Raw genomic sequence first — 24209 nt, 5'->3', positions numbered from 1 at the left:
CCCTCAAGTATTGAAGGTTGTTTTTAGAAAGCTTAACTAAGAAACAGTTAAATGCCAAGTGTGTTTTACAGGGGTGGGAATAGGAACGTGAAACCCTACACCTCCTTAAAGCGGTCAAAACGAACTCAACAGCACACAGTGGAACAGGGAAAGCGCGCGGGGGTGGGGAGAGCTCAGCTATCACTTTTAGGTTTTGGCTCCGAGCCGCAGGACAGTTTACGCGGAGTCCGTCTGGAGCGCGAAGTCCCCGAAGGTGGGCACCGCGTCGCCGCCGACACCCAAACCCTCCGAGGACTGGAAGGGAGGGGGCTGTCAACAAAAACTTAGTCCTTCGGCGGAGCGGGGAGAGCGCTGGGGAAGAGCACAAGCGCCAACTTTGGCTCGAAACGAAGCAGCTCCGGGAGGTTCGGCAAGTCTTCTCCCCAGTCCCACTCCACAAGCGACCCCCAACACCTTTCCGGGCCAGTGCCGTCTGCCCCCCCCCCATTAAGCCCCCCGAGGAAAACCCAACAAGGGCGGCGGCTGGCAGCATGCAAAGGGGGACTTGGCCGTGGGAGGACACCGGCAAGGGGTCCGTCGGCCAACGTCCACCCAGCACCCCAGAGTCTCCGGGGCGCCCCTGCCGAGGCGCTGTCCCACCTCCAACAGCCTCGGCGGCGCGGCCCCCTCCCCCACCTCTGGGCGGCGACCTCAGCGCCTCCGCCCCCGGGCCCCCGCTCACCCAGGTAGCGGCTCCGCAGCCGGGACGGGTCCTCCAGCCCGAGGGACCTTTTCCTCACGTCCCACAACAGGTGTGGGCAGGAGCCACCCCGAGACATGGCTCTGCCGGGGTAGGAGGGGAGACCACCGCGTGGGGGAGGGGAGGAGGGGGAGGGGACACGCGGATCAACACCCGAGCCGCACCAGCACCATCCGCGCGCCGGGCCTCGCGAGCGCAGCGAGTTAGATGGCGGCGGCGCCCTCGCCCCCGAAGCCCGGCCGCGCCCGGGCCGGAGCTCGCCTCATACTCTCCTCCTCAGACTACCCAGAACATCCAGAGATCAGCAACAGTCCCCTCCCTCGGCCCCCCTCCAACAGGAGGAGGCGGAGGCGGCCGCGACTCCTCCCTCTCCTCGTTCTCAACACCCTCCCTTCCAAGCCTTTCTCGCGAGATGACGACCACCCCCGGGACTGAGGCCCGTGTGCGCCACGGCTGCCCTCACCCTAGAAAAGTGGGTTCGGGACCCTGCGACTCTTATGGAAAAGTGAGGAGTTGAGAGAGAAGATGAGATGTGAAGGGTCTCAGTCCCGAGTCTCATTCCAAACGAAGCAAGAGCATTGTGCGGCGTCATCTTTAGTCGGGGCACTGAAGGCCCAAAAAGCCCATTTTAACTACGGGCCTTCTTAATCAGAGTGAAAGGGGACTAGAGCCGGTGCAGCTTCACTTTCCCTTCTCCAACATGGCCTCGAGGGCAGGAAGGAGAAATTAGAGGTTCGCGCTGGGCCCCGCCCGCACCGTGGGGCAGACCAATCACAGTGGTCAGCTCGGTTTGCGCAAGCGCGCTGCCGCCAGGGCGCTGGGTTGGTTTGGTGAGGCAGTCCTTCTGGCACCTGTTGCCATGACTCCTCCTCCTTCCCGCGCCGGGGGGGGGGGGGGGGAAGGGGGGAAGGAGGCGGACCCGGGGCGGGCCGTCGCAAAGCCTCCGCCCCCTCGGTCTTTTCTGGGCCCCGGCCACCCGGCGGTTCGCAGGGGGGCAGGCGGAGCTGCGGGAAGGGCACGCTAGGGGAGAGGAGGACGCGAGGAGCTGTGGCAGGAGAAAGTGACGAGTGCCCTTCGTTGTCATCCAGGGAGGAGCACGCGGCCACTGCCCCACTCGGCCGCCCACGACCACTCGTCCGCAGAGATGTCAGCCGCTGGCGTCCGGGGCCTTCGGGCCACCTACCACCGGGTCCTCGATAAAGTGGAGCTCATGCTGCCGGAGAAATTGAGGCCGATTTACAACCACCCAGCAGGTAATAGATCCAGAATAGCTCTCTCCGAGACCTTCCCTCCTTCTTCCTCGAAAATAGACCTTTAGAGGCCACGGACACCCTGCCGCTGGAGGCATCACCCACAGCCCCAATCTCTTCCCTTCGAGAGAATCGGTCTCACTTTTCCATCCTCCTTGCTTTTTGCTTTCTCTCCATCCACGTCTTTCCTAAGTCTGTGATTCTCGAGTCAGCGCCCTTCGCGACCTTTCTTGCACCCCATCCCTTAGGCGCGTCCCAAACCCGGACCGGGCCTCTGGATTTTATCCTTCTCCATTTCCGCAGCCACGAATCGGTGTGGGCCCCCCACGAAATTCTCATTCACTCCTCTTTCCCTCCAAGAGTAGCGGTAGATTGACCCACGCGGAGCAGAGCCGGCTTGTCGCCCTGAAGGGTTTGGAGTAAAGGTCACACTTCCTTCAGCTCCCGCCGGCAGAGGCCTGCAGATGCGTTACCCGGGTTTCAGAGTCGGTGTCCTACCACGTCGCATAGGTCCAGTTTGTTTAAGTCTGTCCTTACACGTGAAATTACTGAGCAAGCTCTCCCTAGACTTTTTCCTGTGCACATTCCCGGATTTAAGTCTGCTGTGCCTCTTCCTGTAGGTGTGACCTTGGGCGAAATCCTAGATATTTTAATTTCTGTAAAATCTGCTCAGTGTAAGAATTAACGATAACATATGTGTTTCATTCTTCATAAATGCCTCGCACATGTTGGCTCTCACTTGTCCTGTTGGAAGAAAAAGTGTTCCTGCGGTTGAAAGCAAAGAGTTCTTTAAGAAACTGAAAGATGCTAATCCTTCCAACTCTTGAAGATCTAGAATTCTGTTACCTCTTCTATAAAGTGGGCAGTAATAATACTTGACTGGGAACTAAAACTGGAGATGCTGACGTCTCTTTCAGGCCTAAGATTTAGCAAATGAGAAAATGTGTCATAAATTGAGTGCAACCCAAAAGTGATCCTTTTTTCCTTCATAGTTAAATCTCTCTCTGCAGTTGGTATCATTAGGAAAGTTGTCTTTTCCCCTCGTATTTGAACTAGGAAGCCTGTCTCTGGAGTCTGAGATGATTACTGGCTCTGATTTCCAGTTGGATAATGGAATGAATAGTATAATAATGTTAGTGTACTTTAGTATACTGAAGTATGAAGTAAATATTATGCGTTAGTATATGATTTACTGCAGTAATGATACCCGTTATAACATTGATGTTTAAGGAGAGCTAAAGGAGAATTCTTTGAGAAGTTTATTTAGCTTATTTGCCTTTTAGTTTTTTTAATACTCAATTTTTTTGGAATTGTGCTGTTTTGTGACAAAGGTTTTTGGGTGGGAGGGTTGAGCAATGCTCCTGTAGTAATCCAGGCTTTAAAGTCAACTGAATTCTATGGCGTCAACTCGGACTCTCTTAAGCTTTGTATTTGGGCTGTAGGATAAGGGCAGGGTAGAGGAGGAGCAATGTAATACAGTGGAAGGTAGTTTTATAGTGATCTTTTCCAGGGCCTTGGCTTTAGCACACTTATAATTACCGCTTAAAATACTTTAGTCATGTTTCAGAATCAGGAGACATTACCTTTTCATTTGTAGACTGTGCATCTCATGTTGATATTCTTGGATCAGTTCAGTTACTGTCACCTCTTTTTCAGTGTGAGGGAAGGAGAATAGGCTCTGAAGCCAGACACAGGTAGGTTTAAAGCTTGGCCCTGTGACCTTGACCTTAAAGCCCCGAAGCCTTATTTTTCTGATCTATAAAATGGAGATGATAATTCTCATTTAAGGATTGTTGTGCAAATTAAATGATAAAATGGCTATAAAACGTTTAGCAAAGTGTTTACATTTAGACTCTCAACAAGTGTTAGTTCTCTCCCATCTAAGCTTTTAACCAATACGTGCAATAAGAATATGTACCTCTGTTGGGCGCTTGGGTGGCTCAGTCCGCTAAGCGTCCAACTTCGGCTCAGGTCATGATCTCCAAGTCCATGAGTTCCATCCAGCCCTGTGTTGGGCTCTGTGTTGGCAGCTCAGAGCCTGGAGCCTGCTTCGGATTCTGTCTGCCCCTGCCCCCCCCCCCCCAAAAATAAACATCATATTAAAAAAAAAAAAGAATACCTATCACTGCAAAATCATTGGTGATTTGGGGCGCCTGGGTGGCTCAGTCGGTTGAGCGTCCGACTTCAGCTCAGGTCACGATCTCGCGGTCCGTGAGTTTGAGCCCCGCATCGGGCTCTGTGCTGACCGCTCAGAGCCTGGAGCCTGTTTCAGATTCTGTGTCTCCCTCTCTCTGACCCTCCCCTGTTCATGCTCTGTCTCTCTCTGTCTCAAAAATAAATAAACGTTAAAAAAAAAAATTAAAAAAAAAATCATTGGTGATTAAAAAGTTGTAGGCACACAAATGTAGAAATGGAGAAGCATGAAAAATAGAACTCTTGATTCGTTAGTACTGAGGAAAATCTGAGGCAACTTTGATTACTGCTCCAAGAATTATCAGAGTGAATATTCACGTTTTTTGTGTGTGCTGTTTTGCATAATAGCGTGTTATTGAATCCTCATTTAAATGTTAGACTAAAGTGCTCGCTTCGGCAGCACATATACTAAAAATGTTAGACTAACGTCACACACTGGAGGTTTTTACAATGATATGCAAGGCTAGGATATTAACAGTTGGATAGCATACATTGTGGATTCTAACGTTTTGAAATTTAATTTTATCACTGGCACAGAGTCCAGATAGTAACAAGAACATGTCTTTATATAGATTTATATTAGAGTGACAATATTGTCGTATGTATTATATATCATTATATCGCAATGATATATAGTATAGTTAGACCTGCGGCCTTCATCATTCTCTTATGTGTTCTTCCTGGCACAATGTGATCTACCTCCATAGAGTAAGAATAGAGTTCTAACCAAATGTGTGTTTTAGCAAGGTCAGTTCTCATAAGGTGTGTCCCTCTTCGCCACCACCTCCTGACTATGAAAGTATGTGACCCTACACGAGCCAGCTGCATAGCCCTACTCCAGGTATTTGTCAGAGAAATAACCTTGAAATCATGCTGCCCCATGTTTACTTAAAAGTTTAGCTGAGGGGGGAAAAAAACCATTGTTAGTGAAGGAGTGTCATTTGTATTTATGAGTTCCAAAATGAGATGAATTGTCCCAAGCTACCTACAAAATGAAACATTGGAATGTAGAAGAAAACAATACAATTTCTATTAAAGCTTTCTATTATTTCATCCTTTTAAAATTTCTATTCTCCACACGTCTTATATACAAATATGTCAGTATAGATGTATATAGTTATGCATAGAAGACAACTGAGCTCTGTGGAGTCAACATACATACATATATGCATGTATGTAAGTTACATATATTCTCATAAATACATACAATCTATATGTAGGGGATGTGTGCTCAAAAAAATTTGTTTTTTAATGATAGGGACATATGTTTGAAAGTAGTTAGGAGACCACAGCCCTAAAGAACCCAAACATTATCCTAAAAGGTGGTCTAAAGGTACAAACTCCCAGTTATAAAATAAATACATTTTGGGGAGATAATCTACAACAGGTGACTATAGTTAACAATACTGTGTTATATATTTGAAAGCTGCTAAGAGAATAGATCTTAAAAATTCTTCCGACAAGAAAAAAATCGTAGCTAAGTGAGGCAATGGATGTCAACTAAGCTTATTGTGTAGTAATTTGCAGTATAAACGTTATGTTGTACATCTTAAACTAATACGACGCTGTGTGCCAATTATATCTCCGTAAAACTTGGGAAAAATAAAATAATAAATAATAAAAATAAAAACTATGCTTCAACAAAGTCAGCCCATAAAACAGGTATTTGAACCGTTATCATTTTGTGTATCTCCCCGTAACTTTCTTTGCTTTTCTTGAGTTACATTTTGGCTTAAGTGGAAGAACTTTTGAAAAAGTAGTTGTGTGAAATCTGTTGCAGTGCCTAGTGTGCTGCAGCTGCAAATATCTTGCTCTGCATTCCATGATATTCTCCGCGTGAAGTCTCACAGGGAAAGTGACTTTAACATCTTAGCAACAATAATATTTGTATTTTTCCCGGGTAAGAGACTTCCTTTTTCCTTTTTATCTTAGAGACCTAAATACGTTTTAAAATAAAAACATACTAAACAACGAACCCATGTTAGCAGTATTCATAAGGGACTATCTTTATCATAAAAATTAAAAATTAGGTATTAAAGGAAATGTTAATTTGTGTAAGTGCATTTCTTTATTTTGACAGACAGAGCACACGAGTGGGGGAGGGGCAGAGAGAGAGATAGGAAGAGAGAGAATCCCAAGCAGGCTCCTCACTGTCACCCTAGGGCCCAGCATGGGGCTCGATCTCATCAACCTTAAGATCATGACCTGGGGCGCCTGGGTGGCTCAGTCGGTTAAGCGTCCGACTTCGGCTCAGGTCACGATCTCGCGGTCCGTGAGTTCGAGCCCCGCGTCGGGCTCTGGGCTGATGGCTCAGAACCTGGAGCCTGGAGCCTGCTTCCGATTCTGTGTCTCCCTCTCTCTCTGCCCCTCCCCCGTTCATGCTCTGTCTCTCTCTGTCTCAAAAATAAATAAACGTTAAAAAAAAAATTAAAAAAAAAAAAAGATCATGACCTGAGCTGAAATCAAGAGTCAGATGCTTAACCAACTGAGCCACCCAGGCGCCCCTAAGAGAAGTGGTGTTATACTTGATAGTTTAATACAACTTAGTTCAGAGTATGTATTATTACATGTAAATAAAGCCAAATGTGAATCAAATAAATAGTGTAGATGCCCACAAAGTAATGAATCAACAATTTTTTTAGCATTTCTGTTAGAACAATTTATTTTCTTGCTACAGTTATCTGAAGAATATTAATGCCAGTCTAGGATAGATATTTAGATATCGAGATGATATTGTGTGTATTTGTATTATATATAGTATATAGTTATATTCTTAAATATATATCTAATATCTATTATGTTTATATACACATTAAATATGTGGATATATATATTATTTTTTACAGTAATAATCTCTGTTACCCTTAAAATTAAAGAATGAGGGGCGCCTGGGTGGCGCAGTCGGTTAAGCGTCCTACTTCAGCCAGGTCACGATCTCACGGTCTGTGAGTTCGAGCCCCACGTCAGGCTCTGGGCTGATGGCTCGGAGCCTGGAGCCTGTTTCCGATTCTGTGTCTCCCTCTCTCTCTGCCCCTCCCCCGTTCATGCTCTGTCTCTCTCTGTCCCAAAAATAAAAATAAAAAATGTTAAAAAAAAAAAAAAAGAATGAGAACCAAAATGGCAAGTTGGGATTTCAAATACAACTGTAAGATATTGACGAAGAGTAGGATATCTTTAAACCAGTAGCTACCAAGTAAGTTGAATGTTTCAATATTTATTGAGGGCCTGCTGTATATTAGGCACTGCTCTGGCACTTGGGGTATGTTAGTGAATAAAATAAAAAACCCTACCCACAGACATTTTATATTCTCAGGAGAAATCATGAAAGGAAAACAATCCTTGCTGTAGTCGTTCGTTTGACACTTTAACACAACTTTTGTCCACACACCTGATTTTAACAAAAGCAAGACTATTTACGCCTTACCTAGTTTGATTCAACAGAGAGATCAAAGGAGAAGCAAGCCCTGAGGAAAGCTAGAAATACTTTGATTCCTCCAAGTCATGTGAGAATATTAATTTTGGTTATAAGAGGGTATGAAAATGTTCAAGGCATGGTATGATATAGGAGAAAGAAGTGGACCAGTTCTGCTCCCTGCTCTATCTGGAAGTACCAGCGTATAAGATGAATCACGTGACATCTAAATGCCTTTTCTTTTTCACCTATTAAAATAAGGGAGCTTGGGGGCGCCTGGGTGGCTCAGTTAGTTAAGTATCTGACTCGATTTCAGCTCAGGTCATGATTTCGAAGTTCATGAGATCAAGCCCCGCGTCAGGCTCTGCACTGACAGCACGGAGCCTGCTTCAGATTCTCTCTCTCTACCCCCGTCTCCCTCTGCCTTTCCCCTGCTCATGCACGCACGTGCTCAGAATAAGTAAACGTAAAACGAATAAAATAAGGTGGCTTGGATTTTCTTTCTGGTCCTTTTTAGCTGTAATAATCTACAATTTGGTATTTTTACTGGAGCATTCCTTCGTTTCAGAGCTTTCAAGAAACTCAGATTTCATTGGGGAAAACTATGTAATTATTGTTAAGTTAGTATTTAGAGAGGTTTTTAATCCTTGCTGTGCTATGTACTTTACACAGCTAATTTTATGTCTCCGGGCTTCATTGACCTGATTTATAAGAGGAGTGCCTGAACTAGATGATTTCAACTATCTTTTTAAATCTAAAAGTCATTGATTTCTTTGCAACTGAACAAATAATGTAAGCTTAGAATATATTAACCCTAAAATACATGTTAACTATTTTAGCTAGTTTTTTTCACCTGTTATTTTACTTTGGCACTTGCACCAAAGCCTGTTTTCAATCAGTATTTTATTTTATTTTATTTTATTTTATTTTATTTTTATTTTACTTTATATAGAGAAAGTATTTTTATTTTTTCTTTTTTTTAATTTTAGTTAACATACAGTGCAACAATATTGATTTCAGGAATAGAATTCAATGATTTATCACTTGCATGCAACACCCAGAGCTCATCACAAGTACCCTTCTTAGTACCCATCACCCATCTAGCCCATCTCCCACCCATCTCCCTCCATCAACCCTCAGTTCATTCCCTTATGGTTAAGAGTCTCTTGTGGTTTGTTTCCCTCTGTTCTTTTTCCCTCCCTTCCCATATGTTCATCTGTTTTGTCTCTTAAATTCCACATGAGTGAAATCATATGGTATTTGTCTTTTTCTGATTGACTTATTTTGCTTAGCATAATACATTCTAGCTCCATTCACGTCATTGCAAATGGCAAGATTTCATTATTTTTGATGGCCAAGTTGTGTGTGTGTGTGTGTGTGTGTGTGTGTTTATGTGTATGTATATATGTATATATATATATATATATACACCACATTTTCTTTATCCATCAGTCGATGAACATTAGGGCTCTCTGCCTAGTTTGGTATTGTTGATAATGCTGCTATAAACATTGGGATGCATGTACCCCCTTCAGATCTGCATTTTTGTATCCTTTGGGCAAATCTTTAACAGTACAATTGCTGGATCATAGGGTAGTTCTATTTTTAGTTTCTTGAAGAATCTCCATACTGTTTTCCAGAGTGACTGCACAGTTTGCATTCCCACAAACGGTGTAAAAGCCTTCCCCTTTCTCCGCATCCTCTCCCAGCACCTGTTGTTTCTTGTGTTGTTAATTTTAGCCATTCTGACAGGTATGAGGGGGTATCTCATTGTGGTTTTGATTTATATTTCCCTGATGATGAGTGACGTTGAGGATCTTTTCATGTGTCTGTTAGCCATCTGGATGTCTTTGCAATCGCCATCGTAAAAATTATTATGTACCCTTTATATTCTGTGTGCTATTTGAGTGATGGCTGTTGCCAAGGCCTTAAGGAAGATATAAAGTTTATATGGATCTAAAATGGTGGCCCAGTCACCTTCTTAGTGTGAAATCAGAGCTAGCTTTCATACAAATAAAATGAGCAATTTTTGATAGTACATATCTGTGTCAAAGAGTAACCTTTACAAATTCTAAGGATTTGTAAGTAGTTGGTCACATGAGGGCAAATTTGCTTAATATAAGGAACTTAGAAGAATGTTGAGGAATGTTGCAAAGCAGCAAACCATAGAGAAATGGTGTGAAAGGGACAGGAAAAGGTAGTGAAAACATTGAATAAGAACCTTTATTTTTCACATTGGGACATAGCATCTCAATTCAATATTTGTATCTGTGTATCTTTGCATGTGTGTAAAGTTATTTATTCCAAGAAGGAAGGTTTTCCTAGGGAGAATTATACATAAAATAAATGACACACTTTCTGGGTAGAGTTTATATAATATTTCATTAACAGTAATTCCTCTCGGATAAGGAAATTAGGAAGTAAATTTATGTCATTATTTTATTAACAGGTTCTTCAAAATTTATCAAGACAACTAGATTTATTAATTTGTTTGAAAATATATGTCTCTTTTTTTATTTTTTATTTTTATTTTTCTTAATTCATTTTTTTAAATTTACATTCAAGTTAGTGAGCATATAGTGCTTTAATGATTTCAGGAGTAGATTCCAGTGATTCATCCCCTATGTATAACACCCAGTACTCACCCCTACAAATGTCCTCCCTAATGCCCCTTACCCAGTTAGCCCATCCCCCCCCCCACAACCCCTCCAAGCAACCCTGTTTGTTCTCTGTATTTAAGAGTCTCTTATGTTTTGTCCCCCTCCTTGTTGTTACATTATTTTTGCTTCCCTTCCCTTGTGTTCATCTGTTTTGTATCTTAAGTTCCTCATATGAGTGAAGTCATATATTTGACTTTCTCTAACTAATTTTGCTTAGCTTAGCATGATACCCTCTAGTTCCACTCATGTAGTTGCAGATAGCAAGATTTCATTCTTTTTGATTGCTGAGGAATACTCCATTGTGTAGATATACCACATCTTCTTTATCCATTCATCCATCGATGGACATTTGGGCTCTTTCCATATTTTGGCTATTGTCGATAGTGCTGCTATAAACATTGCGGTGCATGTGTCCCTTTGAAACAGCACACCTATACCCCTTGGATAAATACCTAGTAGTGCAATTCCTGGGCCATAGGGTAGTTCTGTTTTTAATTTTTTGAGGAACCTCCATACTGTTTTCCAGAGTGGCCACACCAGTTTGCATTCCCACCAGCAGTGCAAAAGAGATCCTCTTTCTCTGCATCCTTGCCAACATCTATCTGTTGCTTGAGTTGTTAATTTTAGCCATTCTGACAGGTGTGAGGTGGTATCTCATTGTGGTTTTGATTTGTATTTCCCTGATGATGAGTGATGGTTGAACATTTTTTCATGTGTCTGTTAGCCATCTGATGTCTTCTTTGGAGAAGTGTCTATTCATGACTTTTGTCTATTTCTTCACTGGATTATTTGTCTTTTGGGTGTTGAGTTTGATAAGTCCTTTATAGATTTTGGATACTAACCCTTCATCTGATATGTCATTTGCAAATATCTCCCCCCATTCCGTCGGTTGCCTTTTAATTTTGCTGATTCTGAAAACGTATGTCTCACATATTTGGTTATGCTATTCCCTTGCAGAATTTCCCAAATTCCTCTGTGAAAGTTTGAACCTTAAAAAAAATCGATTTCACTTTTCAAATGAGACAAAGCCAGGGGCATCTGACTCTTGGTTTCAGTTCAGGTCATGATCTCACAGCTTCGTAGGTTCAAGTGCCTCATCGGGCTCTGCGCTGACAATGCAGAGGCTGCTTGGGATTCTCTCTCTCGCTAGCTCTCTCTGCCTGCCCCACTCGTGCTCACTCACTCACACTCTCTCTGAAAATAAATAAATAGATAAACTTTAAAAAAACAAAATGAGACAGACTCATACTCTCAAAGAGAAAATGACCATTATTCTCTGTATTTCTTTATCATACTTGCAAATAGTCATAGTTTTAAATATAAAATGTATATGGGTTTTCTTTTAATGCTTAATATTTCCAAATTGTCAGCATTTGAGGCCTTTTTTAATTTCCAACCAGTAAACTTCTAAGAGGCTTAAGAATTATTTAAATTGTTACTTAATTGTATTACTTATTAGTTAATTCTTTGTCGAAAAGAATGTACATTTATATTTGGTGGGGACACATTTCCGTCATCTTGGACTCCAAATTAAATTTCATAAGAGGTGATTTTTATTCAGGATATTTTCAGCAGTTCAAATTTTCTACCTATTCAAATTTTTCATTCATTGTAATGAATGTTAGCTAGATACTCTGTTTATATTTCTGATTGTCTTGATTTTAAGGTGTTATCTCCCTGCAGGTATCATAATTATATAATTATCTCATTTTTAAAAAGTATTTGTGTATCTACTTATTTATCTTGAGAGAGTGAGTGGGACGCCTGGGTGGCTCAGTCAGTTAAGCGGCCGACTTCGGCTCGGGTCATGATTTCACGGTCCATGAGTTCGAGCCCCGAGTCGGGCTCTGTGCTGACAGCTCGGAGCCTGGAGCCTGTTTCCGATTCTGTGTCTCCCTCTCTCTGCCCCTCCCCCATTTGTGCTCTGTCTCTCTCTGTCTCAAAAATAAATAAACGTTAAAAAATTTAAAAAAAAAAAAAGAAAGAAAGAGAGAGTGAGTGAGTGCAGGCAAGCACACAGGCAGAGAGAGGGGGAGATAGAGAGAATCCCAAGCAGGCAGCAAGGAGCCTGACTGGAGGGATCCCAGGAACCACAAGATCATTACCTGAGCCAAAACCAGGAGTCTGATGCTCAATCGACTGAGCCACCCAGGCGCCCCTGACACAGCTCTTCACACAAGAGAGCATAAAAAAAATAAGATAATTAGGGTTTGGTTTTTTTTTTTTTTTTCAACGTTTTTTATTTATTTTTGGGACAGAGAGAGACAGACAGAGCATGAACAGGGGAGGGGCAGAGAGAGGGAGACACAGAATCGGAAACAGGCTCCAGGCTCCGAGCCATCAGCCCAGAGCCCGACGCGGGGCTCGAACTCACGGACCGCGAGATCGTGACCTGGCTGAAGTCGGACGCTTAACCGACTGCGCCACCCAGGTGCCCCAGGGTTTGGTTTTTTTTTAATGTTTATTTACTCTGAGGGAGAGAGGGAGAGCTTGCCCACAAGCTGGGGAGCCGTTTTCGGATTCTCTGTCTGCCTCTCCCCCACTTGCACGCTCACGAGTGCTCTTGCTTGCTCAAAATAAATGAATTCTTTAGAAAAAAGAATTGTTAGGGGCACCTGGGTGGCTCAGTCAGTTGAGCATCAGACTTCAGCGCGGGTTATGATCTCACGGTTTGTGAGTTCAAGCCCCTCATGGGGCCCAGCTGCTGTCAGCTCAGAGCCCACTTGAGATCCTCTGCCCCCTTCTCTCTGTGGCCCCCTGCTCACACTCTCTTAAGAATAAATCAAACGTTGGGGTGCCTGGGTGGCTCAGTCGGTTAAGCGTCCGACTTCAGCTCAGGTCACGATCTCACGATCTGGGAGTTCGAGCCCCGCGTCGGGCTCTGGGCTGATGGCTCAGAGCCTGGAGCCTGCTTCCGATTCTGTGTCTCCCTCTCTCTCTGCCCCTCCCCCGTTCATGCTCTGTCTCTCTCTGTCTCAAAAATAAATAAACGTTAAAAAAAAAATTTAAAAAGAATAAATCAAACGTTAAGAAAAATGGTTGACTGAAGGAAGTCTTGTTATATATATTGTTTAAAAAGGAATAGCTGTGTCATCGTATAGAAAGACCATGTTTAGAAAGGCAGTATGACGTGTTCACACTGTTTGATACCTATTTCCAAATGCTTTGTTTTGTCAAAACTTGGTGTTTTACAAATGTTGGAGTGAGTAGGAATGTTTCCTCATTACCATTTCCACTGTCGATTGTGGTTTTCAGGAAGACAGCCTCTGGGACCTCAATTCATACGTGTCTAAATTTACTTATTTACTCATAAGGTACAAAATGATTAGCTAAGATAAAATGGAAAAGTGAACTGAAATAAGTTTTCTTTAAGACGTTTCGTTCGTCCATTTTATGGTCACAGGTTTTGTTAAGCCCCTATTTTGCTTTTCTTAACAACGAAGAAAACACTATCTATTTGCATTTGTAGATATCCAACTCTGATTCTTTGTGTCACCTGTCCGCATCCTCTGATATCTCAGAAATATGAGAAATTTAGAATGTCTTATAATACCTATTTGCTAATGATATTTTTTAATTCAGTGCTTAGCAGTTGTGAAAATAATGGAGGGCTTGTTTTATATTTTAAAAGTATTCCCTAAAATAGTCTTACCTCTCTTGGTCTAGGTTGTAGCAGCCACAGTTTCATGTTTGAAGTTTTTTTTCTTTGGTTTGGTTGTAAAAGATAGGAGCGGTTAATATTTTAAAATTCTCATCCAGCTTGGGGCAGTTGAGTAAATTAGTTACCAAGCAAATGCTTACTGAAAAGCCTGACTGTTTGTTAAGTCTGAAGGATCAAATATTTAAGCTCATAAAGAAACCAGAACCTAGAGGCATTATTCAGGAAACAATTTTTAAGGTGGCAGAGGAGGAAGCATCAGTTTTGAAATAGAAGGAAGAAGGAGTTGGCTGAGAAGTTCAAAGCCAGCGACCAAAACATTGTGCTGACTTACACTTGTGTGCTGAAGGCAAGCTTCATGCAGGGAATAAAAAATAAACATAGTGATTGATATTGCATATGACTTAGAGACTTTGTATGTGACAAAAATAAACCCAGTGTGCTCTGATGGGAATCTCAGACGCTCAAACTAAATAAAATAACTAGAGAGTTTGAAAAGACTGACTTATAGGATCAGTACATTATGCCATCAGACTTACGGGAAGAACTTTCAGGAGCCAGATAGAGGAGTGTGATGGTCTAAGAGCAGAGTAACTAGTGAGTGAAGATCTGGTACAGCCCTGATGTAATGGAACTTGATGTCCCTGGGGATGAGTAAATAGCAGATTCTGCCCTTGAGGATGAAGCGGTTAGGATCAGACCTAAAGTTTATGTTTGATTGACACCTGTCCCGGATATGGTTAATCCCATTCAGTTCTGCTCACAAAGACTATTCGTTAAGGGAAACCAAGAAATAAGCCTTGCCTTCACCCTGTCTCGTGAAAGTGACAGATGCATAAACAGATCATTTTAATTGTTCAGTGCAGAAAACGACAGAGCAGTATACGGGCCGCTTAGTATAACCTGGAGATGTTAAAGAGGGCTTCCTTGAGGAGGTGCAATCTGTAAGTTTTTGAACGACGTTGGGAGTTAGCCAGATGAAGACAAGGCCGAATATGGGGCTAGTGGAAGCATAAGCTAAGGTTTAGAGCCAGTAAACAGCATGAAACTAGTTGTGTGTTTGCCTAGCTTGTTCTGTCGACATTTGGGGGGCTAGCTGATTATGTGCTGTGGGAGACTGTCCTGTTTGTTGGAGGACGTTTAACAGCCTGCCTGGCCTCTACCCAGCAGGTATCAGTAGCAGCAGTATCACCACCACGACAGTTGTGACAACTAAAAGTGTCCTGGGACATTGCAAACGCCCCCCCCTGGGGGGACAGAATCACCCCTGGTGGAGAACCAGTGACCTGAGCTAAAATGTAATTAAGTCAGGACTGGAAATTTATATTCTTAAACTCTGTGCCTTCACGTTTTCTTTTCTATTTCCTTAGTTCCTTTAAATTTGTTTTAAAATTCCAACATCAAAAGAAAATTGTTTCCAATTCTTGTTCAAGATACAGAGGAGAGGAGGGGCGCCTGGGTGGCGCAGTCGGTTAAGCGTCCGACTTCAGCCAGGTCACCATCTCGCGGTCTGTGAGTTCGAGCCCCGCGTCAGGCTCTGGGCTGATGGCTCGGAGTCTGGAGCCTGTTTCCGATTCTGTGTCTCCCTCTCTCTCTGCCCCTCCCCCGTTCATGCTCTGTCTCTCTGTCCCAAAAATAAATAAAAAACGTTGAAAAAAAAAATTAAAAAAAAAAAAAAAGATACAGAGGAGAGGATCATTATGCAGCTAGAGTTCTAGGGGTAATGGGAATTGCGATCAGAACAGTACGAAGCTGAGGGAACCGGATAAAAGATAAGTACAGTAACCCAGAAATTGAATATGTAGAGATTTTCAGCCAGTTACAAGAACGTCAACATTTAGAACTCCCTCTCCCTCTCTCTCTGCCCCTGCCCACTCACACCCTCTCTCTCTCTTAAAAATAAATAAATTTAAAAAAATAAATTAAAAAAAATAAATAACCATTTAAAAAAAAAAAAAAGAACAGCAAAGTTTAGAACTCCTCAATAGCTTTAATTCTCCCAACAGCCATTTCAGCACTATGTCCAGATTGGCACTACAATTTAAATTATGGAAAACTTGAGGGGTGCCTGGGTGGCTCAGTCAGTTAAGCGACTGACTCTTTTTTTTTTTTTTTAAACGTTTATTTATTTTTGAGAGAAAGAGCGTGAGCCGGAGAGGGGCAGAGAGAGAGGGAGAAACAGAATGCGAAGCTGGCTCCAGGCTCCGAGCTGTCAGCACTGAGCCTACCCACCCACTCTTGATTTCAGCTCAGCTCATGATCTCATTCATGGGAATGAACCCTGTGTCGGGCTCTGCGCTGACAGCACAGAGCCTGCTTGGATTTCTCTAATTCCCTCTCTCTCTCTCTCTCTGCCCCTCCCCTGCTCACACCTGCTCTCTCTCTCTCAAAATAAATAAATTTTTAAAAATATGGAAAAGCTGAAAGTACATAGGAAAACATGAAAATGACTAGCTGTCACATGAAGGTGAGAAAATGCAGTTTTGGGGCACCTGGGTGGCTCAGTTGGTTAGGCATCCGGCTTCGGCTCAGGTCATGATCTCACGGTCTGTGAGTTCAAGCCCCGCATCGGGCTGTGTGCTGACAGCTCAGAGCCTGGAGCCTGTTTCAGATTCTGTGTCTCCCTCTCTCTCTGACCCTCCCCCGTTCATGCTGTGTCTCTCCCTGTCTCAAAAATAAATAAACGTTAAAAAAAAAATATTTTTAAAAAAAGAAAATGCAGTTTAGTATTATAATCATTTTGGCGCACGAGGAAAGACAGACTCTGAGCCATGTACTTCTAGAATTTGAAGAATCGTTGGTCTAAAGTTAGCATCCAGGTCCTTTGAAGATTGAGAAAATGAGACTTCGATTGTGGAAAGATTTTAGGACTAGATGTAAATAGTCTAGAAGATCAGCAAACTTACTTTAAAAACTCTTCAAAGGATAAGCCAGGCTTATCAATATGCAAGTGTCGGAATGATAAAAACAACTTCTGATTTTAATGAATTTTTCAGTTGTTTGCATATAGGCACGTGTATTACATATACCCCTATTTATCAAAGTTAAAGTCTAAACTCTGGTTAATATAAACTGTTTCCAGTTGTGCTGGCTCTTTATTCAACAGCCATTAGGTGGTAAGGATACAAGTATGAATACGATTTAGCCACTAGCTTCAAGGAGGTCATAATTTTTATAGGTAAATAGATCTACCACTAACCACAGTTGTATATTTAAAGGACACTATGATAGATTTATAAATCTCTTTGTATTAAAATCACGTTGAGTTAACGAATTTTACTATAAGCCCAATGAATTCGTTTGAGAGGGATAAAAGATAATTAAGGACCAGGGGCACCTGGGTGGCTCAGTCGGCCGACTTTGGATCAGGTCACGATCTCACAGTAGTTCACGGTTCGAGCCCCACCATCTGGCACCTGCTGTCGGAGTGGAGCCGGCTTCAAGTCCTCTTTCCCCCTGTCTCTCTGCCCCCCCTCCCCCACTCATGCACATGCACTCTCTCTCTCTCTCAAAAATAAATAATAAATATTAAAAAAAAATTTTAAGTCATGTATAAAATAGTTGGGTTATTTCTAAATTTTTCTTTTCTTTTTTTTCCAGGTCCCAAAACAGTTTTTTTCTGGGCTCCAATTATGAAATGGGTGAGTCCTGAGTTTTGCAGAAGGTACTGAAAAAAAATATTCTTTAAAAGGAACTTATTAATTTGAAGTCACTTTTATGAAGAATGTTCTTTTTTAAATGTTCATGGTCTGGGGGCACCTGGGTGGTCCAGTCAGTTAAGCCTCCGACTTAGGCTCAGGTCATGATCTCGCAGTTCGTGAGTTCGAGCCCCGCGTCGGGCTCTATGCTGAAGGCTCAGAGCCTGGAGCCTGCTTGGGATTCTGTGTCTCCCTCTCTCTCTGCCCCTCCCGTGCTCACACTCTGTCTCTCTCTCAAAAAAAAAAAAAAAAAAAAAATTAAAAAAAAATTAAATGTTCATGGTCTGTCTGGAGATGATTTCATGCAAATAATCTTAGATGTGTCATTTTTACTGCATAAAGCATACTACCTACTTGAGTTCTGAGCTTCTTAGATAAGAGGCCTTCTAGGAACATATTTGTTATCAAAAAGCTTATATAATTGCGGGCCCTAGAAACTCGAAACTTCATTCTAAGATTTTATGACTAAATAAAATGAAATAACCAGAACCCCCCAAATTAATTTTTATTATTAATTTAGTATACGAACTGACGATACCAACACCAAAATACAGGCAAGGAAAGTTTAGTCTCAAAAAGTAGAAAAAATTATCCTATGTATCATACGTATCATATGTATTTGGTACATGGTAGAATCCAGAACTTCTGACTCCCAAGACCAGTGCTTTTTACCTGAGGCCAGAGTTTTCATTCCCGAAGTTCTCCTTTAGCTGAAAATGAAAAGACACGGCCATGGAAATAATAAAGCAAATCACTGATTTTTATGTTGAAAGGGCCGGTTTTGGCCTACAGCAGTGCTTCTCAGTGTCATCCCTAGACCTGTAGCATTGGCCCTGCCCAGCAACTTGTTAGAAATGCAGATTTTAGGGGTGCCTAAAATCAGACTTCGGCTCAGGTCATGGTTCCCCTTTACCCCCTCTTTGTGGGGCGGACTCTGTGCTGACAGCTCGGAGCCTGGAGCCTGCTTCGCATTCTGTGTCTCTGTCTCCCTCTGCCCCTCCCCTGCTTGCACTCTGTCTCTCTCTCTCTCAAAAATAAATAAACATTAAATTTCTTTTTTAAGAAAGAAATGCAGATTTGGGGGCTCCATCACAGATTTGCTAAATCTGAAACTCTGGGGATGGAGTCACTGGTAATTTTGCCCTCTAAGTGATTCTGATACCTTCTAAAATGTGAAAAGTACTAGTCTGTAGGCTTTTTGTTCTTTTAATTGTGGCAGACGACACATAAAATTTGCCATCTTAACGATTCTCTTAGTGTCAAGCACATCCATTCATTTGTTGATGGACACTTGAGTTGCTTCCGCCTTTTGGCTACGGTGGATGATGCTGCCGTGGACAATGGCACACAATATCCGGTCCAGTTCCTGCTCCCAGTTCTTTGGGGTATGTACCCAGAAGCGGAATTGTTGGATCAATATTATTTTAAGCAACTGCCGCACTATATTCCGCAGCGGCTGCACTGTTTTTACATTCCCACCAGCAGTTCACAAGGATTCCAATTCCTCCACGTCTAGCCTGCCAACACTTGTTACTTTCGTTGTTGTTGTTGTTGCTTTATAATAGCCATCTTCATGGGTGGAAAGTGGTAGCTCGTTGTGGGTTTGATTTGCATTTTCAAGTGTGATTAGTTATGCTGAGACTCTTTTCATGTGCTTATGGACTATTTGTATATCTTTGGGGAAATGTGTAGTCAAGCCCTCTGTCCATTTTTTAATCAAGTTTTTTTGTTGTTGTTGAGTTGTAGGCTATTTTAATTTTCTTAAATGTAATGTTTTAAATCGTTAGAACACAGGGCGCCTGGGCGGGTCAGTCGGATAAGCGTCTGCCTTTGGCTCAGTTCATGATCTTGCCGTGAGTTTAAACCCCGCGTCGGGCTCTGTGCTGACAGCTCAGAGCCTGGAACCTGTTTTGGATTCTTGTCTCCCTCTCTCTCTGCCCCTCCTCAGCTCGTGCTCTGTCTCTCTCTCTCGGTCTTTCTCTCAAAAATAAATATTAAAAAATTAAAAAAATTTAAAAAAAATTGTTAGAACAATTTCAGAAACTCAGCTATACATCTAAGTAGTTGAGAATGTTAGAATTGGCTGTCCCTTAATCTTATGGCCTTAGGTAAATTAAATCTGTCATTTTCTCCCCTTATTTATAAAATGACTAGAGTAGGTTAGTGTTTCCGAGCTGCATTTTATACAGAACTACAGAGCAGTTCTTTTTTTAATTATTTGTATTGTTAAAAAACAAAATTCAACCAAGTAAGCTTGAGGGGTTTTATTAAATGATTCATGGATGAGACAGCATCCTATTTAGCGAATGAATAGAGAGGGAGACTCCCCAGGGCTACAGAAAGAGAAAAGTTTTTAAAGGCAGGACCAAGAAGTCATAAACAGGAAAAAAAAGATTATCTCCAGGTGAGGTCACCTTCACTTGGGGACAAAAGAGTCTTAGTAGGCGAATTATTCTTTGGGGATGGGGAGAGGGCCTATGCCAGAGAGTACATCATTGGTGCTGACCAGAAAATTCCTAACTGACTAGTTAAGACAACCTTTCTGGGGGAAGTTGAAAGTGCAGTTACATTAGGTATTAGTGTCTTGGCCTAAGGGATGCCATTTTGGGCCTGTGGTTGTCTTTTTAACGGTATTTTGCAAAACCCTCCCATCAATTAAAAAAAAAAAAGTTTTAGGGGCACCTGGGTGGCTCAGTCGGTTAAGCTTCCAGCTTCGGCCTCAGGTCATGATCTCTCAGTTCCTGGGTTCGAGCCCCGCATCGGGCTCTGTGCTGACAGCTCAGAGCCTGGAGCCTGCTTGGGATTCTGTGTCTCCCTCTCTCTCTGCCCCTCCCCGACTCACTCTGTCTCACTCTCAAAAACAAACAAACATTAAAAAAATTGTTTTTAAGTTTTAATATGTCATCTTTAACGCTTCTGCTCGCTCTAACCGTTAAAAACTAGCTTTATGGTCCGAGAGTTCTGTGTCAGTTCAGCCATCTGTCTTGCGTTGTTTCCTACACAGACGCAGCATGTTCGTTGTCCTGTTTCACACCGTTTACAGCCTTTACCTCTCGTGTGTGTTCACAGACACTCAGGGAAAGATACAGGATGTTACCAGGAAGTGCAGCTGCTATTCACGGGGCCAAAAAGCAAAGCACAAATAATAGGTAGTTATGTTCAGAACTACTACAAAGTTCATAGAGGGAGGGGAAAATGATACTGCTTTTTATCACCCATGTCTTTAGAGCCTTTTTCAGACTAAGTGCCAGTCACTGAGTCGTAGATAATGGTGCCTTAACTTCATCCGCTTCCCCAGCACTTCATTCTGATTTTCCTCCTGACTTGATACGTAATTACTAAGTAGTTTTCACTCGCTTTCAACTTACCAAAGACCAGAATTATGTACATTTACTGATGTTTTTCCCACAGAAAGATCTTTTTTTTTTTCCTCCTTTTCATGTGACTTAGTTAAACAGACATTTGATCTATGTTTTGGTTGCCCTGTAACTGAATGCGATTCATCAACGTAACTGTACGCTAAATCCCATTACAAGCCTACGTTTATTCCCCGGAGGGCTAATTGAGGTTTGGCAACCCACCTCCGTCTATGTGTATACCCCACTTCCTCATTAAGCAAGTGAAAATTGTTCATTCGTGTCCCCATTCCTGTTTGGTAGAACTCCATGAGTAGGGCAGACTCGGGGCACCTGGGTGGCTCAGTCAGTTAAGCATCCGACTCTTGATTTAGGTTCAGGTCTTTTTTTTTTTTTTTTTTTTCAACGTTATTTATTTTTGGGACAGAGAGAGACAGAGCATGAACGGAGCATGAACGGGGGAGGGGCAGAGAGAGAGGGAGACACAGAATCGGAAACAGGCTCCAGGCTCCGAGCCATCAGCCCAGAGCCCGACGCGGGGCTCGAACTCATGGACCGCGAGATCGTGACCTGGCTGAAGTCGGACGCTTAACCGACTGCGCCACCCAGGCGCCCCTAGGTTCAGGTCTTGATCTCACGGTTCATGAGTTCGAACCGCACGTCGGGCTGTGTACTGAAAATGCAGAGCCTGCGTGGGATTCTCTGTCTCCCTCTCTTTCTGCCTCTCTCTCTCTCTCTCTCTCTCTCTCTCTCTCAAAAATAAATAAATAAACTTTTTTTTAAATATAGGACAGACTCCTCACAAGAGGCTCAGGACAAGAATTCGAGGGTCCAGACTGAATTTTTTTTAAATATTTATTTTTGAGAGAGAGTGGGACAGAGTGAGCAGGGGAGGGGCAGAGAGAGAGGGAGACACAGAATCCGAAGCAGGCTCCAGGCTCCGAGCTGTCAGCACAGAGCCAGATGGGGGGCTCGAACCCACGAACAGTGAGATTTGTGACCTGAGCCGAAGTCAGATGCTTAACCCACTGAGCCACCCAGGCGCCCCCAGACTGAATTTTAATGTAGACTTTTATAGCAAAGGCTGTCTTGTAAGCTGTCTTACTAATATTTGTAAACATGCATTCACATGAATTACTTTCCTTAATAAAATGGGATTCAGAATCCTAAGGACATGATTGAAATGATTCTACAATAACCATTAAGGATAAGATTTGCTTTTATTGTTCATTCAGCCTCACACATAATTTTGTGTCCGGTTTGAATAAATATATGGATATATGAATATATCGAATATATATTGAATGTATTGAACATATGTTAATTCCCGTGGCTAGCATGGAATTCCAGATGCTTTTTAAATGGTAACGGAGACTGTAGCAGTGTAGTTGCTATGAGATAATGGACAAAATACGCCATGAAGAACAGCAGAGCCGGGGCAGGCCCTGCTTCAGTTTCCCATAATGCAATTTTTATGAGCTGTGCAAATGGTTAATGTAAATGCTGATACCTGCAGAGCAGAAATAGAACAGTTGAGGGTGAGACAGGCTAAAATGTCAGTAGAACAAGTTACAAAACAACAACAACACTTGAAATTTTTGGTGACTGACACTAATGGTCCCTTTGTAGGAAACCCAGTTAGTGTGATGTGTGATATGTGAACGTCCTCTATTTTTTTAATGTTAAAACGGGTTGTCTGTTAATAAAAATGCAGATCAAAGCAAAAACACCATTCAAATTAGTATGATACTAAAAAAAAAAAACTAATGGAAAGTGTATTATTATTTTCTATCTCTTCTCTCTATGTCAGCACTGAAAATTATATAGTAACTGTATGTCTATAAAGTGTAATTGATTGCTTAACAATTCTTTCTAGCACCATTATTGAAAGAGTAAGAATGATTGACCCTATTTATTATCAATTTGGGTGTACTTTTGACTTCAAGTTTGTCACAACATAGAAGTTTATAGGATTTTATCAATAGCTTTGGTGTTTCTTCTGAAACATCGACAAAGGGTTTGCACAAAGTTTTGAAACATTGACAATATGATATACACCAAGTGCCTTGCGGGCTCTCTGTCTCCTTTAAAAACATCTATTTTAAGTTCATGTTGAAATCATACATAGTCTTCTGATGACAGCATAGCAGCAGATGATAATAATTCATCTATGGTAGTCTGTCCATGACACATAACCGTTACTACTCCAGGGGACATATGTTCTGTATTAAGAATTTCAGACTATACTTTCAGACATTTAACTGTAGTGGAATCCTTCTTAACTACTTTTGTTGAGAGCAAATAATTAATCATTGACGTCAAAATGGATAATCCTAAAAAACAATGCTGGGGTGCCTGGGTGACTCAGTCGGTTAAGCATAAGACTTCGGCTCATCGTGATCTCACAGCTCGTGAGTTCGAGCCCCACGTCAGGCTCTGTGCTGACAGATCGGAGCCTGGAGCCTGCTTCGGATTCTGTGTCTCCCTCTCTCTCTGCCCCTCCCCTGCTTACACTCTGTCTCTCTAAAATGAATAAACATTTAAAAAAAAAAAACAATAGTTTATATATCTTAAATATTTTCTTTTAACTTAAGAGACATTGATTTGCCAGTCATCTATAGGGCTAAAGCTTTTCTTTGTGTATGGATCCACTCATTTCCACATGTTCTGTTTTGGATGAATTATGCGGTAATGCATCCTGTACAATTTCCATTTTAGGGGCGCCTGGCTGGCTCGGTTGGAAGAGCATGCGACTCTTGATCTCAGGGTAGTGAGTTTGAGCCCCAGGTTGGGGGTAGAGATTACTTTAAAAAAAAAAAAAAAAAAGTTTTTAAGAAGTTTCTACTTTAGTTTTGTTTAAAGCAAAGCAAGTTCACAGACACTTTTCATAATAGCATAAGAACAGAAATCTGCTGGATCTTTATGGCTTTCCCACCCAGTCTTTTTATATCTGTCTTGTTCTCACCGCATTTGACCGCAGGCTTCAGCAACTTGCCTTTATTCAGTCTTTGCAGAGCAGTCACTTAGTTTTCATAAAAATGACAACCTCTTTTGTATTGCGTGTGATTCCCTGATAGTTCATTAAATTATGTAGGTTACATTAGGTTTAAGGACAAAGTTGGCAAAAGTTCAGTTCAACTGGTGGGAGCAAAAATTCACGAATGCAACACAGAATGAAAAACCATGAGTATCCAGCATACCTTTGGACACCTGTTAGCTTGTTTACAGAAGGAATGGAGATCA

The 24209-nt window shown here is 42.2% G+C and overlaps 2 protein-coding genes and 1 long non-coding RNA gene across 10 annotated transcripts in view; 2 read left to right on the top strand and 1 right to left on the bottom strand.

Moving 5' to 3' along the window:
- The window catches only part of DCAF6 (DDB1 and CUL4 associated factor 6), a 134590-nt gene extending 133501 nt beyond the window's left edge, over positions 1–1089 (bottom strand). For 4 of the 7 annotated variants that reach the window (XM_078441160.2, XM_078441161.2, XM_078441162.2 and 1 more), the window contains exon 1: positions 722–1088. In XM_078441160.2, coding sequence (XP_078297286.1) covers positions 722–818 — 97 coding nt within the window. In that variant the 5' untranslated portion in view covers positions 819–1088. Of the gene's footprint in view, positions 1–721 lie in introns of all 7 variants that reach the window. The other 3 variants (XM_078441159.2, XM_078441163.2, XM_060643424.3) reach the window with 3 other exon arrangements.
- Positions 267–24209, top strand: part of MPC2 (mitochondrial pyruvate carrier 2) — a 33339-nt gene continuing 9396 nt past the window's right edge. Inside the window, exons 1-3 of one of the 2 annotated variants that reach the window (XM_081791860.1) lie at positions 267–404; positions 1828–1992; positions 17513–17553. In XM_081791860.1, the coding sequence (XP_081647986.1) occupies positions 1884–1992; positions 17513–17553 (150 nt within the window). In that variant the 5' untranslated portion in view covers positions 267–404; positions 1828–1883. Of the gene's footprint in view, positions 410–1827; positions 1993–17512; positions 17554–24209 lie in introns of both variants that reach the window. The other variant, XM_078441177.2, reaches the window with a different exon arrangement.
- On the top strand, positions 17563–21705 carry LOC144614916 (uncharacterized). The gene is made up of 2 exons (XR_014136415.1): positions 17563–21346; positions 21592–21705. It is a non-coding gene; the product is annotated as an uncharacterized LOC144614916 (long non-coding RNA).

This window comes from Panthera onca, chromosome F1, assembly GCF_046562875.1.
Source record: "Panthera onca isolate mPanOnc1 chromosome F1, mPanOnc1 haplotype 2, whole genome shotgun sequence".
Classification (NCBI taxonomy): Eukaryota; Metazoa; Chordata; class Mammalia; order Carnivora; family Felidae; genus Panthera; species Panthera onca.
This window is presented reverse-complemented; position numbering and strand designations above follow the sequence as displayed.